Here is an 18,669-nt window from a genome sequence, read left to right on the forward strand (position 1 = left end):
GGACGAATGGCTCATCCTCCAATGGACTAACAACGACATCCAGAGCCCATATCGACGCTGCTGCTAGAGGAGCTTTTCTCGACATGACGATCACAAAAACCAAAGCTTTAGTCGAGAAAATGGTCTCCAACCAGGGGTGGAGTGAAGAACGACTCCAACTCCGAACAAAGGGCACACATACCATCAAGGAGACAGATATGATTGCCGCGAAGCTGGACCTCCTAATCAACAAGTTGGGAGAAGGGAGCCAACAACAGATCCAGGCTCCCGTTTGCACCATGAATTTGCACTTCACGTGCGAAGTCTGTGGCAATGATGGACACTCATGGAACGACTACCCCGAGACCCGTGAAGATTGTGCGTACATCAACAACAACAGCGGGTATCGTCCACAAGAAGGAGGCCAGGGGTGGAACCAGCTGCGTCCACCATTTCAGGGAGGTAATAACTATAACTCTTCTTTTAATTCAAATTTCAATTAAAACCAACCTCCCTTAAGAGAACAAGTTCTAGGCCAAGTTAAAATTAATGAAAATATAAATAAAAAGCTTTTGGCCAATGATAAAACCCTAGAAAGTTTAAATGTGAAAATTGAAATTTTGTCTTCAACTCTTAAAAATCAGTTAGGTTTCAATAAAATGATAGAAACTCAACTTGCACAAATTGCTGCTTCTTTACCTACTGTTGAAAATGGGAAGATCCTGGGGCAACCCGAGGCTCCCGTTGAAAATGTCAGCATGGTATCCACTGGATGGGGTAACCCATCCCGGTGGTCATCATGCACTAACCATGCAGGCAGGCACAATCCCCAAGAATGACTCTTGGGATGGCCTTGTGGCAGCAGTGCAAGAAGATCCAGGGGTCCCCATGATTAGCTGCTCAATCTACGACCAATACTATGAGCACGCGCTATGCGATCTGGGGGTAAGCGTGAATATAATGCCCAAGGTAATCTATGAAAAACATCAATACCCTGCTCTTGCCCCAACATATATGTGTGTGCAGCTCACAGATTCAACAATTCTATATCCGAAGGGATAGTTGAAAGCATCTTGGTGCAAGTGCATGAATCTTTCATCCTTGCCAATTTTGTGGTAATGGAAGTAGAGGGCAACCTCGGAATACAACTCATTCTTGGGCGACCATTCCTGAGGGCCGCCAAGGCAAGGATCGTCGTCGGAAGAGGAGAAATCCGATTCCGCGTCCTGATCCATCAGGATAGCGAAGGGCAAGCACTCAGGGGTGAACCACTCCCCCAGACGGAACCATAGCCGACCACACATCGAAGGAAGAAAAGAAGATCAAAGACATTGTGGCGGAAGGTTGAGAGTACGGCCTCGTCCAATTCTTCAGGACGGGTCGAACAATGGTAATTAACTACGGAGAAAGGTCTTGCACGTCGGACTCTAAATGATGCGCCCTCGCCAAAGGTAAATGGCACATGTCCCATATTTATTTATTTATTACCATTTGATTTTTATACCATTTTTGAATTTTCTCCACTGCATGACTTAAAAAAGCACAAAAATATTTTTCTGCATGCTAGAATTTTTCTAGTACCTTTTTCCTTTTACAAAAAATACCAAAAATATTTTCTAATTTTCAAAATCCTTTGGAAAATTTTATTGAACATCTTTTCGAGCAAAACTTTGGCCGTGCACCATAATTTCAAAACATACGGCCGTTGGAGGGGAATCTAGCCAAAGGGGGCACTAGGGGGCCCACCCTGGGGCCGACCAACCCCACATGTCGGCCGACCCAGGGCCAACGGGTCCTGGGCCCCATGTTTTCCAATGGCTTCCTAGCCTCTCCTTGCTTGCATGTTGCATTTGTTCTTTAAATAGAGGCCGAGAAGGGGTGTGAAGCTCTCATGGTCACTCTCTCACTCTCACTCCCTCTCACAAATTCTTGCTCGGGTTTTCATTGGATTTTGGCTCAAGTTTGATTTCCAGAAATCTCTCTCTCTCTCTCTCTCTCTCTCTCTCTCTCTCTCTCTCTCTCTCTCATTTTCTTGCTACAAGAATAATCACACACTTGGAGGAACAACTTTTGGGCAAGGATTTCATTTTTCACTAACGTAACTCGAATCAAGTTGTTCTTGGTTCGTTCTTGTTCGTTCTTGATGCAAGCATGAAGGGTGTAGGACAGAAGATTTCTGGAGCTTTTAAGAAGATGATGGGGTCGATCTCATCCCGTTAACAGGGTGGGTCGGGCTCCCGTCATTCTCTTGAACCTATACCAACACCGACAACGACGGACTATGAGCAAGACGAACAATAAGAACCAATGAAGGAGCAAGCTGCAGAACCGCAAGCCGAGGACATGGAGATTGATGATGAAGACACCCCGTACCTCGACTTGCGGAATGATCGCGAACATCAAGCCTACGCCATGCTCAAGGTTCGAAGCTTTGGTCATACCAAAGCCTTCGACCCGGACCTCCTCGAGAAAATAGGTATGGATGTTGACTTTGCTCGTGTTTGGCATGCAGTCGGATGGGATGGCTTTGTGCCCGTTGAGGAGAATGGTTCTTGTCTCCTCACCATCCAGTTTCTTTGCACGTTGCGGGAGGAAGCTAAGGGTGTTCGTTTCCGATTCTTTGGAAACAAATACTACTATGCTTGGCGAGATTTCAGCCACCTTCTTGGGTTTAGTGACCGTTTGCCAGTTTCCCTTGAAAAATCTTGCAACACATTTCCGATTCTTTGGAAACAATGAGTAGGGCATAAGATTTACAATGGCCCCACCATCCACTAGCATGCGAGTCACCGGCTTCCCGTTGATGTACCCCCTCATGTAAAGAGCCTTTAGATGATTGTCTTTCTCACTTTGCTTCTGGAACACAGCTTCACGGGGCCCAAACTGAAGATGAGCCACATCCTCCTCCGGACCCACAAAGTAATCCAAAGACAAATGCAACACATTGATCTCCAAGTTGGCACGCTCAGGAGATGCTTCATAATCCACCAATTCCTCTTCTTCTGGTACCAGAGGAACTGTTGGGGCTTCATCAACAGAAGAAATCGAAACAGGCACTGCAGATTCGGTTGTTGGCTCTACACTGGGTTCGACCGGTCTGGCTCACCGGATGGACCGGTCGGGGGGGGGGGCGGTCCGATCAGTCTTGCTGGCTGATCAGCCGTCTTGATCTGCCAAATCTTGCCTTGAGGGATCATGGGTCTATACTTGTTGAAGTGCTCATCCCTCATCTTCTCTACTTCCTGTTCCTTCTTTTCCTTATTGCGAAGGCGCTGCAGCTTCCTCTTTTGTGTGTGAGTCAAGCCTGAAGGGCACCAACTAGGTTGGTGGTAATTGTCTGCTACGCTCTTGCTACTACCGGCCTCATGATCATTAGCCATGACCGGCCTTTGCACAGGAACATCAACCGATTTCTCAATATCCATCGGTTTTTTGTCCGTATCTTTTATAGCTACCTTGATTTCACCGATCTTAACAACAGTATTGGCTTTACTATTGTCTACATCAACAACAGGCTTTCGCTCCTCTTTCTTCTCCTTAATGCAGTATTCCATCCTCGAAACAGGAACTCGGCCCGGCCTCTGATGAGACCGGTCTGACCGGTCAGTGGTGACTGGTCTGACCGGTGCAGCCTGCTGCACTAGATAGTGTGGAGGACAAGGTCATGTACTGGCCTCCTGGAGCTTTCCCCTTGATAGTGTGGAGGATAAGGCATGGGGAAGCACTGCATCCAAATCCCCTCATGCTCCCACGCCGGATTTGAAGCATTAGACGCCAGCGGCACCCATGGCATGGTAGCGTACACCTTCTGGAGAGGAAACAGTGTGACAACATGACCCCTACGCCTGCTGGATTCCCTCCTCGGGGATGCTGGACGATCTTGGCACGGTGGTGAGCGTGATCTCCCTTTTAGCGGCCGATCCTTCTGAACGGCCTTTGTGTACTTGTTCAATAGCTGATTGAAGGTGGGCTTCTGATTAGCAGCTCTTCTCTGCACCTTCACCTCATTAGTCTTCCAAGTATCCACTTTCAGACGCTTCGGCTTGAAAGTCCGGGGTCGGTCACCAGACCAGTCTGACCGGTTGGAGGGACCGGTCTGACCGGTTGGGGACACCAGTCTGACCGGTCGTGCCTGAGCAGCAGACCGACTATCTGATGGAGAGCCTCCTTGCCCCCCGAGTCTTGGATTTCTGATGGTGATCTTCAGAGTGTCTTTGCCATCATCAATTTTCTCCTTGATAACCTCTCTGGCCAGAATCTTGTCATTAGCATTCATCGGCCTTGGATCACTAATGACAACGTTCTTCCCCTTAGCTCCTTCGGCTTGATCCGGCCGAATGAGTACCTTTGGATTGTTCCATTCCAGCGTATGAACAGGGAAAGGAGCTTTGTCAATTTGCATCTCATAAAGTATCAATCGTCCTTCATTAATGGCCGATTGTACCTGTCGACGAAAAACATTACAATCATTAGTAGCATGAGATGTAGAGTTATGCCACTTACAATATGCACGTCGTTTATGCTCTTCAGGCGACGGTATAGCATGTGATAATCGGATGTTACCATTTTTAAGCAATTCATCGAAGATCCGATCACACTTAGAAACATCAAAGGTAAATTTCAGCTCCTCCTGCTGATTCTTTTGAATCGGTTTAAGGGACGGAACTGAACCAGGTTTGGCCTTTGATGGCCAAACAAATTCAGCAGCGTACACTTCCTTGCTCTCATCGTTCGAACTATCGGAATCATGATCAAGAAGATGAGTATTGGACCGATGTGGCTTGTAAGTGTCTTTGGCATTTTTAAGCTTAAATTCCAAACCTATGACTTTGATTTGCAAATAATTAATCATATGATATTCAAAGCCCTCAAGTTTTTCTTTCAAATAAGAATGCAAACCATTAAATGCCAAATCCGTCAAATCCTTTTCAGAAATTTACAAACTAAAACATTGGTTTTTAATTTCTTTAAATCTCTTGAAATAATCAGAGGCAGGCTCATTTCGGCCTTGCCTAACCAATGTCAAATCCGACAATTTCGCTTCGGTTTCCCCACTAAATAAGTGATCATGAAACTTATGCTCCAACTGACTCCAATTGCGAATATAATTTGGAGCGAGCGAGGAAAACCAAGAGAAAGTCGTTCCAGTTAAAGATAGAGAAAACAAACACACACACAAAGCATCATTGAAACCGGCTTCTCCCAACTGCAAGATATATTGACTCACATGTTTCCAAGTTGTACGAGAATCATCACCATTAAATTTAGTGAACTCAGGAACATGCCACCCAGCAGGATAAGAAATAAAATCAAACTCAGCAGGATAAGGTTTTTGATACAAACGCGAAGTACCCATATCAACCCCAAGTTTACTCTTAATTGCATTAGCCAGATCTTCTTTGAACTTAAGGAGATCGGCCTGATAGTGCTGGCTGTTATAAAACTCAGAATATTGACGATGCGTATTAGAATTTCCATGTGTCATCATCTGTGTAGAGGTTGGGAACAGTCCTTGGTTAGGTCCAGATCCTCGTGATCCACCAGCTACAGTAGTAGTGCAAGGTGGTGTGTGTATACACAACTCATTGGTTCGGCCAGGGGCAGCCGAACTTGGGATTGTCTCAAGAGGTGTCGGTGACGGCACTGTCCCTGAGTAATTGGTCTGACTGGTTGTGTAACCGGTCTGACCGGTCAGTGAGACCGGTCCGGCTGGTGCTGTGTACACGGACGATGGTGGCAGGGTTTGCCCTAGAAACGATTTCGGCAGCATACCATAAAATTGTTCAGATGTAAACTCAGGAGTAGCCGAACTCGAATCTGATGAGTTAGGATCTGTCATAGGTTTTTTACCCTTAAGCGCATCAATATCATTACTCATCTTAGACAAAACATCGCCCACGGCAGTTTGTGCAGCAATAAGTTTCTGATCTACCATGAGCGACATCTTCTCAAACATGTCAGAGGGAGAGAGGCTTACATTGGGGATCTCTTCAATCTTATCCTTGTTAAGCTTGAGAGATGGCAGTACGAACTCCTCGACCCTCTTGACAAGGCCACCACGATCCTTCTTGAAGCCCTTCAAGAATTGAGTCTTGACATGCTCCTCAACCAGAAGGTAGGCCTTGTGCTCCTCTTCGGTGAGCTCCTCCAGCGAAGCAGTAATGATGTTGTCCATGTTGATCTCTGAAGAGCTCATCTTCTTCGAGGACTAAATTAGATCGGTTTTCAAAATCAGATTAATCTGTCCCCAGCGGAGTCGCCAAAAAGTATGTTGACATAGAATTGCACCAACACACTCGAATGCGCTAGAACGCGCGATTGATCGTCAAAACGACTAGAACCAGCGAAACCCTGGGCGAACCGGTCTGACCGGTTGCGCCGACCGGTCTGACCGGTCGGGGTAGAGCTTCACGTCGAACCTAGGAACACAAGCTCGGGAGGGACCCGTCGGAGTTTGCGCAGCTTGGGTTGCTCTGAGGTCGGCATGCCACTCAGAACGCCTTCAAACGCCATCGAGACGCAGGAAGAATAGCAATTAGGGTTTGGAAAAGGCTAGGGTTTGAGAGGACAAAAGTAGATGTAAATTATGTTGATTCGATTGGGAATACCTCAATCGGCCTTAGCCTTTATATTTATAGGCCGGGGAAGTCGTACTCCTTTTTCAAGTCAGATTACATAAAGATTCCAACAATAAAATAACTCCTACTCGGACTAGAACTGGGCAGACCGGTCTGACTGGTCGGCCCGACCGGTCGGCCTCTGGGCCTGCCAATTTTGCCCGTCAACACCGGAATCCCAAGTTCTACTGAGTTTCAAAAGTTAATCCAGCGGACTATCCGCACGTCAGTCAACGTATATGCATATGGTTAGCGACTAAAAATGAAAGATTAACACCAAGGGTGTTACAAGATGCCATTAACGTCACTAGTTCACGACGTCAACATCCAAACAAGATGGAATGCTAGATCAAGCTAACGTTTTATCTTTGGGCGGAATTCTACTTAACGAAGATCTTTTTGGTGGTGGTTTCCGAAAACCGTGTTCTTCAACGCTAGAGAACCACTGTCAATTTTCCCTTAAAATCTGTTCATCTTAAGTGGACCCTATATCTACAACATCATCACGTCTTAGTTTGCAATCAACAAGCTATCTAGACAAATCCGGTCTTTTCATTGAAGAATCATGTAAAGTCCCTAGATGATGACATGTCTTTTCATTGCCTTTTTCCCTTGGAGGTTACCATAAAATTATATCGAGGAAGAGATAAGATTATCCTAGGTAGAATTTGGATGAAAAACACTTTTCCATCGATATGTGGTTAAAATAAAACAAAAAAGTTTTCAAGTCTATCTGCTCATCCTCTAATGATATTTTCAGAAGGTGAGCGTGCATCTTCTTTCTAGAGTGAGTATTCATACTCCCACCATACAAAATAAGTTATTCTAGGATTATTTTTTTCCCAAAACAAGTCTTTTTCCCAAATTAGTAATGCAATAATTAATTAGTGCCAAATATGACTAATAGAGACAGGAACGATCATTTTGCCTTGTTATTAATCTATCATAGAATTTGCAGAATGACTTGTTTTTGATAGGATAGCTAGTTTGGTAGGGCTCTGGCTATGGCTAATACAGTTACGGCTGTGGCTTCTCTGGTGGGATGACCATTTTGGTGGAGCATAAACTATTTTGGAAAGTGTTCGATAAAATAGCATCAGCTGTATTTTGTAAATTTGATGTGAGAGGTGAAATGTCGGATATACCCATGCCTATGTGGCTTGTTGAACGGGTGAATTGATGGATTTACATCAGTTTATAATTTCAATTCATTTGAAACAATGAAAAATAAAAAGAGAATAGTTTCTAAGCAATAATTAGTGTCCCTTGTACTCCCTCCATTCCAAATATTATTCATTTGACTTTTTTAATCTTAAATTTGACTGCTCATCTTATTCAAAAAAATGTGTGCAAATATAGTCAAAATTTAAGTCATTCTTAAAAAAAATTGTTACTAAAGCAAGCCACAAGAAAAGAATTAATATTTTGTTTAAATTTTTAAATAAGGTGATTGGTCAAACTTAGGATCAAAAGGTAATACAAATTATAGTTTGGGACGAAGACAATAGTACACTAAATTAATGGAAAGGGACGCATTCACGAGGACGCTATGTATTTAGGCGAGGCGGTAGCAATTTAGCAGTATTTACTGCCAACTTCAAGGGTGTTTTCTGATGGATTGACATAGATTTTCACCTCGGTTCATCTAGTTCATTTTGTAGAGGAGTCTCCGATTAGATTCCTCAACAGATCTATTTTCACTTGTGCAGTTTCACCTGTACCCGCTGAAGAAGTTCTTGCACAAGGAGGACCGAAATGAGTGCGTTAGGTAGGAGTGTGTTAGATTTTTAAAAAGAGGGTAGGTTTGCAATAACTGCATCTAATTTAATGACATCTCAATTTCGAATCCAAATGTCCAATAGATGCGTGTTACTTCTTCGATTCTAAAATATAGGTTGTTTTAGCATATTTAAATTTATAAATTTTACTATGCATCTAGACGTATCATATATATATATAGTAGCTCTATTTTACCCCCTAGATATAGAATAAGCATTCTGTACCCGAGCCGCACCGTCGCCCTCCGCGGCTCCGCCATCCGGGGGCGCGCCAGGCCCCGGTTTTCTGACGTCGTGCCCCACCTCCTAGGCGGTTTTGCTCTGCCCCCCACCCCCCAGCCCACCCACACACAAAGACCCAGCTCGCGAGCAGATCGCCAGATCCCGACGACACCCGACGCCGCCGCTCCTCCCGATGGCGCGTTCCCTCCTCCCGACATCGCCCCTCCTCCCAATGGCGCTCCTCTCCTCCGACGGCGCTCCCTCCTCCCAGCTCGCGATCCGTTTCCCGACACCGCTCCGCCGTCCTCTCGTCGCCGATCCCGTGACTGGCGCCGCCCGCCGCCAGCTGCTGACCATCCCCCGCATTCAAGGCGATGCCCTCCCGTTCCTGACGCCGCTCGCTCCTCCCATCGCCGTTCCGCGAGTCCGATCCGTCCTCCCGTCACCGTCGATCCCTCTCTGCCTGCCTTCCGATCAGGTGATTCCCCGTCGGCTCAAGATCCACTTCAATTTCCTCATCTTTTGCTGTTCCTACTCCATAGTCGCTGCCGTGTTGGTCCTGACCATGTAACCCTACAGAGGTTTACTGTTGGTTGTGTTCATGAAACAAGAAATAAGAACAAATGTAAAAGCAAACTATAGATGGAGAAACTTCGATTCCAGTCAGATATTCTTGTTAATCTGCTAGCGTGTGCTGATATTTGAGCCTGGGAAAAGGTTCAATTCTTGTTAATCTTAAAGAGCTTGCAGAATGCCAAATTATTGGCTATCTGTTTTCAACTAGTATGTGCATAGTTAAATTGTTGGTGGGTTGGATGCTACTGGCATATTTGTCTTATACTAGATCTTATTTTTAACGAGATTGTGTGTTCGAGGCTGCTGCTCTGTTAGTCTACCTACCCTGCAAGTATGAGGATAGTTGGGTATGTGAAAATGGGCCTTCTTACAGTTCTATGCAATTGGGGATCTGCGCTAGTGATAGATTTGGATAAAGATAAGTCCTAAAGTGAATTTAAGTTTCATAAGTGGATTAATGCACGTTACATTTTGATCATATCTCCTTTTTACAGCATCCATCAGGCCAACCAGACAACATCTTGTGTTTGTGGTTCATCCTGCATCACAACACACAATTAACCTAACAAAACAACCCTGACTTGTAGAAATTCAAAGATAATTGCTTTATATAGAAATTCAGGAATAGGAACCACAGAAGATGATTGTGTCAAATACTATTGATATTACTGGAGCTATAATAAACTTGAGTAATCCATAAATTATCTCGATTACTTGTTTTTTCACTATGTAATTGGGTCTAATACTCTAGGTCTAGTCTAATGAACTGTTTCCAAAACCGGCTAGCCTGTCAAATGCATATATGGTTCAACCTGAGCCATGGAGGCCCGATCTGAATCAACACACATGAAAGGAAAAGATTCTTCACGGGATTGCCAGGCTGGGAGTCTCTTTGCTAAGTAATTGCTACCTTGATTTGTGAAAATGAAAACAGAAACTGATATTGAGATATACAGATCTTAATCCTTTAACTTACGATATGGTCACATACCACATGGAAGGAAAATTTCATAATAAATCTGTCCACAAATGGTTTTGCTTTTATTTGTTTTATAGTACTGGTAGTAGTAGTGGATCAGTATACCTCTACTTAAACCATATATTCTCTGGCCTGGCTGTTAGGTCCTGTGGGTGTTAAGAAGGAAAAAAAATCTATTTTGTTTCCATTCGATATAGTATCAACATATTTTATGGTCTTTCTTATAGTCATTAAAAGATTATAGAACCAGTAGAGAGATCACCTTTATGACTTACTGGATTTGTCAGTAGAGTGAATGCCAATCTGGACCTTATATTTTAATTGACCCGGTGTTCTAAAACGTGCCTGATTGGCTGTTTGTGCCTGGTGGTTTCTAGCACCAGATTGCAGTTTCATTGTTTGTTTTATGATCTTTTGCTGCTAAGTCTAAATGTATATTCTGATAGCTCTGCTTTGCTATTTTCGTTAACTCTTCAGGTAAAGGTTTGGTTACAATGAAGGGTTTTAACGGATCATTTCCTAATGCTGCGTCATCTGCTAAGGTACAAAGAATATGCATTTTCACATGTGGATACCACTGTTGAGGCTATTGTTTAGTGTTTACCAATATCTCATATTGATAATTTTGCCTTTCTCTGCTCTAGATATTTGCTGTTCTTGCTGGTGTTCAAAGTTTGGTAGCCTGCTCTTTGAGAAAACTATGTGGAAAAGATGATAGTTTGTCTTCGGGGATACGTGCATCTCAATTGAAAATATTACACTATCATTATTATCGTATTTTGCATGTTAACTAGTTTTTTCATTCACATTTGTTATTTGCAACTATGAAATTAACACAATGCTGACTCCTTATTGGAAAGTACATTTGGAAATAAAATTGCTAGAGAGAGAGGAGCTCGCTGCTGGCGCATCCTGGAGGGAGGAGCAAAGCTCTGTTGTCATTGCAAGGTTGATGATAATGGCAAGCACAACAGGTCGGCTGGGCAGGAAACAGATTGTGACAGCATAAACTTATTCCTTGAGTTACAAAGTCTGTGTTGTATTAGTGATGCGTTCCTCAGGATTGAAAGTTTAGCCTGCTTTATTAAAAATATTACATTTTGTAAAAACTATTGTTCGTTAGGTGGCTAGTCTCTGATAGGGTCTCTTTTTTGGCAAGGGCCATGTATCTCTGTATGTATGTTCTTTTCTTTGTGATTAAAAATATTCAGCAGAAGCCTCCTTGGTGTTTCCTCGCGGAAACATAAATACCAACAGTTCATACGACTTTTCTTTCACTATTTACTACAAATGCGTACTGTTTTATCAATGTCTTCAGCGACAACGAGAGCAAATATAAGACAGTTCCTTTCTCAAGTTGGGTTTTTTATAATCCAACATGGTATTAGTGATAAGTTCAAATATTTTATGCTTTCTTTCATGGTTGTTTATGTAAGAGAGTAATTAATTTAATCCATGACCAGACATGCTGATACAAACAAATGGGAACTCAATTAGTTGTCATATCACTCAATTCCAGAACTACTTTATCGCCAAAAAAAAAATTTTGAGTCACACTTGACATGTTTCACATCTCCGTGAGAAGAGAGCATCTGCCTTTTGCCTCCTGCACGCTGGGGAAAGTGAACCGCAGCTTTGGCCATTCTCAAAAAATGAAAAGAACCGCAGCTTTGACTGTCTGGCGTACGCGGAGGAAACCGCCTGGGTGGACGCGACACGCGGCCAAAAAAAAACAAAGGAGCCGACCCCGCTCGGGTGCGAGCACCAGGTGCGAGGTGGACGCGCCGCGCGCCGCTGGTTGGCCAGGGTACAGAATAATATTCCATACCCACGGTATGGAATAGCGGTGTCATATATATATATATACTTACACAACACACACATATGCATGCATAACAAAAACTATATATCTAGATTTTTTAAAACAACCTACATTTCAAAATGGAAAGAGTAGTATATATTCTTTTCTCCCAAACTTGCATATTGAGGCGGATCCAGCGACGGGTCTAGAAGGTCATGATCGCCTAGATCCCCACAAACAATGGAGTCTCCTTTGAGTCTCTCTCTATTTGAGTGAGTCTCCCTCTATTTTTAAAAGTAAAATTAAGAAAGGAAGGAACAAGAAAGAAAAAAGGAAATTCAAGGAAAAGAGGAGGAGGAAGAAGAAAAAAAAAGTAGAAAATCAGCCTCCATCCATTCCTAGATTCGGCACTGTTTGCACAGTATCCCATCAATAAGCACACGCTATAAAAATAGACACGAGTTGCACGAGAGTACGAGACACGACAAGCCGTGCTCACAGCGGTCCCCCGTGGCAGATCCCCGGGCCCACCTGCGCCTCGCTGTCGCACGTGAGCGGCGTGGCGCCCCAGATCGGGATCAACCCCGCCTGCCTGCACCCACTCCCCTCCAAGATCTTTTTCCCAGTCAAGTCGCTTGCCCCTCCTGGTGCTCCCCTCCCCTTCCCACACCCATCTCGCACCCCGCGCCCGCGCACACCGCAGCCGCCGCGCGAGATCGCGAGGAGGCCATGGCCAAGGCCAAGCCCTCCTCCTCGGCCGCCGCCGCCAAGCCGGCCGCCACCGCGGCGCCGGCCACGGTGCACTCGGCGCTGGTCACCTACAGCTCCATGCTCGCGCTCCTCTCCCTCTGTCCGCCCTTCGTCATCCTCCTGTGAGTGCAGCTCCTTCCTCTCCCCCTGTTCGTTCCAATCGCGCCGCGTTCCTGGGCCCCCGCTCGGATCGACCCCGAGTCCCACACACTAACAACGAATTCGGCTGTTTGTTAGCATTGATTTTGCTCGGCGCGGTGCAGGTGGTACACGATGGTGCACGCGGACGGATCGGTGTTGAAGACCTACGAGCACCTCCGGGAGCACGGCCTGGTGGAGGGGCTCAAGGCCATCTGGCCCATGCCCACCGCCGTCGCGTGGAAGATCATCTTCGGCTTCGGGCTCTTCGAGGCCGTCCTGCAGCTGCTGCTCCCCGGGAAGCGGTTCGAGGGCCCCATCTCCCCCACGGGGAATGTGCCAGTCTACAAGGTTCGTGCTGTCACTCCTGGTGTCAAACTTTATATGAATTTTGCCCCTTAGCCAAAATCGAATTGTTCCACATTGCCTGAAATGGAAGAGGTTCCATTGCCCATTGCTAGCTTATTTGTAGCATATTTTTCCTGGTGATTGCACATGCTTTTTAGTGTTAAAAAAAATTGCACATGCTTTTCTATCTTAATTACTACTAACTTGAACAACATTTAACAATAATTGCCTGACTACCTGCTGCATCAGTGACAATAGGAGTAGCATGTTTAATTGTTATATGTATCATGGCCAATCTTGTTGTGTGTTTCGTTGGATTCACTCTGAGCAAACTAGTCCATAATAGGTCAAGCTTTTAATACTTGCCTAACATTTTGTTTATTACCCTTGTCTTTTGTTGTCAGGCAAATGGCTTGCAAGCATATGCAGTGACCTTGATAACTTATCTCGGTTTGTGGTGGTAAGGCTATCCTTTTCTTTGGTGAACCTGCTTTCCTTGTAAAATCAACTTGTCCCTCTGTTTTTTTTTGGTAAAAAGTATTTAACTGATCTTGGATAGATCATAGATCATTCTCCATAAACATTTCTTCCCATGTCAACTGTTACAAGCTTAGAATGTTGATCTGGCTCATATCAGATATAAAATTATTGCACTGCCATTTCTTTCCTTTCAAGAGGTGTTGAAGGGCATACATGAGATGAATAAATGTTGGCATCCTACAGTTTACCTTTAATCACCACTCCATGCATGTATCTTGGCTATTATCCATCTTGCAACTAGGGCAAAATAAAGTTCTGGAACCTTGAATCTTGTGGACATCAAAGTAACAGTGTAATTTTCTAAGTGGTCAATTATTTCCCCGTAGTTATCCTTGTAGTTTTTCTCTTCTGATACTTGTTAATTCCTCTTGCATTTTTTATGAGTCTTTGTGTTATACGAAAACAGAGAGTAGTTTGCTATATCTCCCCAACTTTTTAACGCACATCCATTTTCAAATTTGGTATTGAGCCTCTTAGATTATGTACATTAGCATATGTTACCACACACTAACCAAAAAGAGAGTTTTGTGTCAGGTTTGGAATATTTAACCCTGCAATAGTATATGACCACTTGGGGGAGATATTCTCTGCTCTTGTTTTTGGAAGCTTGGTATTCTGTATTTTTCTGTACATAAAGGTGAGCTTAGTTAAAAAGATCTTTGTTTCCTTCATTAGCTACTAGATGTTTCGTTTCATTTCATTAACATTTCTTTTCCTTGCCAGGGTCATGTAGCTCCATCTTCATCTGACTCTGGATCATCAGGGAATCTGATAATTGACTTCTACTGGGTACGCATTGTTAAATATACATGTGTTCGATAACAAAATTGCATGCTTCTTTGCTGGCCCGTTCTTATAACGCACAATTTTCCAGGGTATGGAACTGTACCCTCGGATTGGCAAGTACTTTGACATCAAAGTCTTCACAAACTGTCGTTTTGGCATGATGTCCTGGGCTGTTCTTGCTGTAACCTACTGCATAAAGCAGGTCAGAATATTATAATATCTTCTCTTGTGCTAGTTTCATATTTTTTGGTATTATTGCTCATTGATGTGTTTTTGTAATACCTTGCCTATTTAAAAATAGAAAGTCTGCATTATATAATGAAGTTATCCTTGGATTTAAGTTGATTCCTTTGAAACTTGCAGTATGAAATGAATGGCAGAGTCGCAGATTCTATGCTTGTGAATACTGCACTGATGTTGATCTATATCACTAAATTCTTTTGGTGGGAATCTGGATATTGGTGTACCATGGACATTGCTCACGACAGAGGTATACAGCTCTATTGTGGGTTTAAGTGCAATTGTTTTCTCGCTAAATGATATATGATTATTTTATCCACTAGCTATCTTTTCATCGAAAATTCTGCATGCATGTTCAATTTGCTTCACATTGATAATTTTTCTTCTTAAAAACTAATGTTCAATTTGTTTCACATTGATAATTTTTCTTATTAAAAAAAGTGAAATAAGATTCTATTTGAACAACATTAACTTCATGTGTGGAAGTGCTCACATAATGTAATTACTTGAATATGGTCACAAAACTGCAAGCTATGTTGGTTGTCTACTGCCACATGTAATGAAGAAAGGATTGTTGTGATAATTTAATAAACTCAAAGGACAAGCGATATTATCAAAATTAACCAAAAAAAAAATAGACCAACCTAGGAGGAACGAGGCAGCTTTGTATTAAGAAGAAATAACCATCAGAATTCGCCTCAACAGGGGCTTGAACTTGGACTGGGCGTACATTCTCACTCTCAAGCCTCAACTAACTGATCCTAACTCAGTTTGTATGTAATAAACATAGAATTTTGGTGTACACACATAATAGATCTTTTTTTTTCTCGAACAAGTAGAAGAGCTGTGTATCATTGTATACATAGAAGAAAAGAGTCATACATAGACCCGAACACACCCCACACACCCACATAATAGATCATTTTTAATAAGATCACAACCATTTCACTGCCGTAGAATCATCGGGCACTAGGCAAAATCCTTATTAAAATTGATCCTGCCGAACAAGGATTTTGAACTCTTTAGATAGTAAATGCTAAATGATTTAGAATCTATTTAAAAACAATGATAAAAGGAGTTTATATAGTTATATAAGGGCCTGAACCATCAATTCCATTGGTGTGTGAATCAAAAGCATTGATGGATGGCCCTACTATAATGAACATGTTTCTTTGTTTCTTCTATAGCACAACTGTTCCAGGGAAATAGTGGATTCATAAGAAACCCTCATAACTTGCTTGGTGATATATTAGATAAGTTTGTATAAAAAAATTAGTTTTAAATTTATGAAGTGCACTCTATTTTCCTATCTATTTTTATCATCAATATTTTATTGTTCTCATTATTTTTCTGACATGATTTCCCACCAGCTGGTTTCTATATTTGCTGGGGATGCTTGGTTTGGGTTCCATCCATATACACCTCTCCTGGAATGTACCTTGTAAACCACCCTGTGAATTTGGGTCCGCAGGTTCTCTCCGAAAGCCTTTTCTTTGATATACTTATCTGTACCTTGTAGTTTCCCCTTTTTTTTTGAAAGCTATACAGTCGGGGAGAAACCCCCCCCCCCCTGGTAAGATATATTTTTTTAAAAAAAAAGGGAAACTATACAAGGACCCCCACCTTGTAATTTCTTGATATGCTGTTTGCTTTCTATCCATTCTTATTTACAAGCTTAATCTCAAAGGCTTATTTTGTCCTGTGCAAATATTTCTGCAGCTAGCACTCTCAATTCTTCTTGCTGGAATTTTGTGCATATACATAAACTATGATTGTGACCGCCAGCGCCAAGAATTTCGACGGACGAATGGGAAATGCTCAGTCTGGGGCAAGGCTCCATCCAAGGTTAGAACATATTGACCTAACTGGTTCCAAAATTAATCCATAGTAATTTCATGCCTTAATTGCTTCTCTTTTGGAGCAAAATTTCAGATTGTTGCCTCGTATCAGACTACAAAGGGAGAAACTAAAACCAGTCTTCTCTTGACTTCTGGATGGTGAGTTTGAGAATTCTTTACATGGTTCGTAGAAAATTTTGTAACCATGTGTTTGAATGAAAAGTAACTGTCACGAATTTTGTTATCTATTTTAACAGGTGGGGCCTGTCACGTCACTTCCACTACGTCCCAGAAATATTATCTGCATTTTTCTGGACTGTTCCTGCTCTTTTCAGTCATGTAAGCTTGTCTAGATTGTGCTGCACGACAAATTTATTCAGAATTGTTGTAACTTGGTCCTTTTGTGTTTGCAGTTCCTACCATACTTCTACGTGATCTTTCTTACAATATTATTGTTTGACCGAGCAAAGAGGGATGATGATCGGTGCTCATCAAAGTAAGTAAACATGACAATTGCTAACAGATCAGTTAAATATTTGTGTTTCTTCTTTGTTAGCATTGGCACAAGATTAATGTTCATTTTAGAAATATTGTACCCATTCTATCAAGAAAGATTAATGTTCCAGGATACTTAGTTACAAATTCAGCACTTTGTATATCTCTGATAAATAATCTGATGCAAGTTGCCTCCGTTCCCACAGGTATGGAAAGTTCTGGAAGATGTACTGCAACAAAGTACCTTACAGGGTCATCCCTGGCATTTACTGAGCATCTAAGATGCTACAACTCTCTCTAGCTCAGCAGATGCTTCCAGTCTTCAACTTCATCTGCTACAGCTTGTGTAACTTCGATGCCATTAGCTTCCCTTGTATGCAGTATTAGATGTAGGCAGATTGGCATCTACCTTGAATGTGATGTACTCAGGACTGGAACAGCTGCTTTTGTTGTTTCTTTCGCCGTTCCTAGTACGGGAGGAATTAAAGTGCAGGACAGTCTGCCTTGTCGGGTATTTTTCGCTTAGAGTCACAAGGCAGCACAACAATAAGGCCCCTGTGCTCGCTTGAATAATACTGTGCTGCACGAAATGTAACTATAGTTGCTATGGTTCAAATATTTTATCTTTGCCGAAACATTTTGTGCATGATGATATTTAGTATGGGTTTGTAATACCTTGTATGCTGGTGCTGTTTGCTTCTTAGTTCAGCTAGTTGGAGTTCCTGTTTGCAACATGTTGCTTGAGAAAAAAGTGTTGACTTGCCAGGTTGGAGTTTCAGCTAGTTCAAATAATGCATTTGTTTTGTTATTTTATTTTAATAACATGCATCAGTGATATCTTAAAGATCGTCTGTATTCATCCGTTCCACGAAGACCGTTCATTTAGAAAAATTGAGACATATTACTAGTACTTAAAAATAATCATATGACCTCTAATTAATTATAGAGGTGGTGATTGAAGACTAATGTTTATTTGGTTTTCTAGATACTCAATAAATACAAATGTATGGAACCAGAAAAGTAACATTTATTTAAACATTTGATTAGCTCCATGCCTTCCCAATGCAATTGTTTCTTAGTATTTGTTATTGTTTTAATTAGATGGATTTTACTACAATCTAAACAAATAGCATTTGTGAGACAAAATTTGAAGGCTAAACAGTCTTTGCGGAACGGAGGGAACGGAGAGAGCTTGTGGTACACTAAGCGGTTCATCTCTTTGTTCAGGAGTCACAATGAGTGCTTAACAAGAAAAAGGGACTCAAAAAATTAGGCAAAAGGCACAATTTTAACTAAGGATGTGACCAGCTATCGTTCTAATACAATACATACATAATATGCTTGAGTCTGAAATATATATAAAAAAGAGGTGCGCTATTACTTGAAACATCATAACATATGCCTAAATATTTGTATATATAAATGTAGAGGGGACTATCTGTGTGCATCGTTAAAGATGAATCTCGTGGGACATGCTCATGTTCATTGTTTTTTTTTTGGAAAAGAGAAATTTTATTAATTTCAAGTTTGATATATCGAGGTGATACATCGCGTTGAAAAGTTCCCGGCCTCTGCCCTAATG

The 18,669-nt window shown here is 42.3% G+C and overlaps 1 protein-coding gene and 1 long non-coding RNA gene across 2 annotated transcripts; both read left to right on the top strand.

The window, feature by feature from the left end:
• The first annotated feature begins 8,692 nt into the window (after positions 1-8,692).
• LOC120655685 lies at positions 8,693-11,431 on the top strand. The gene is made up of 3 exons (XR_005667692.1): positions 8,693-9,074; positions 10,629-10,693; positions 10,796-11,431. It is a non-coding gene; the product is annotated as an uncharacterized LOC120655685 (long non-coding RNA).
• A 1,022-nt stretch (positions 11,432-12,453) lies between these two features.
• On the top strand, positions 12,454-17,764 carry LOC120655686 (7-dehydrocholesterol reductase-like). The gene is made up of 13 exons (XM_039933626.1): positions 12,454-12,824; positions 12,966-13,191; positions 13,593-13,648; positions 14,263-14,365; positions 14,452-14,517; positions 14,603-14,716; positions 14,878-15,004; positions 16,125-16,225; positions 16,474-16,599; positions 16,687-16,751; positions 16,850-16,931; positions 17,006-17,088; positions 17,294-17,764. The coding sequence occupies exons 1-13, from the start codon at positions 12,682-12,684 to the stop codon at positions 17,358-17,360; spliced, it is 1,359 nt and encodes a 452-aa protein (XP_039789560.1). The 5' UTR covers positions 12,454-12,681; the 3' UTR covers positions 17,361-17,764.
• Positions 17,765-18,669: the final 905 nt, after the last annotated feature.

This window comes from Panicum virgatum, chromosome 1N (genome assembly GCF_016808335.1).
Source record: "Panicum virgatum strain AP13 chromosome 1N, P.virgatum_v5, whole genome shotgun sequence".
Lineage (NCBI taxonomy): Eukaryota > Viridiplantae > Streptophyta > Magnoliopsida > Poales > Poaceae > Panicum > Panicum virgatum.

What these genes read in the sequence shown, in the direction of transcription:
- LOC120655686 (XM_039933626.1), top strand. Translation starts at nt 12,682, where the DNA reads ATGGCCAAGGCCAAGCCCTCCTCCTCGGCCGCCGCCGCCAAGCCGGCC. An exon ending in TAACCTACTGCATAAAGCAG is followed by an intron (nt 14,717 to 14,877) that starts GTCAGAATATTA and finishes TGAAACTTGCAG; the next exon opens with TATGAAATGAATGGCAGAGT. An exon ending in GATGATCGGTGCTCATCAAA is followed by an intron (nt 17,089 to 17,293) that starts GTAAGTAAACAT and finishes CCGTTCCCACAG; the next exon opens with GTATGGAAAGTTCTGGAAGA.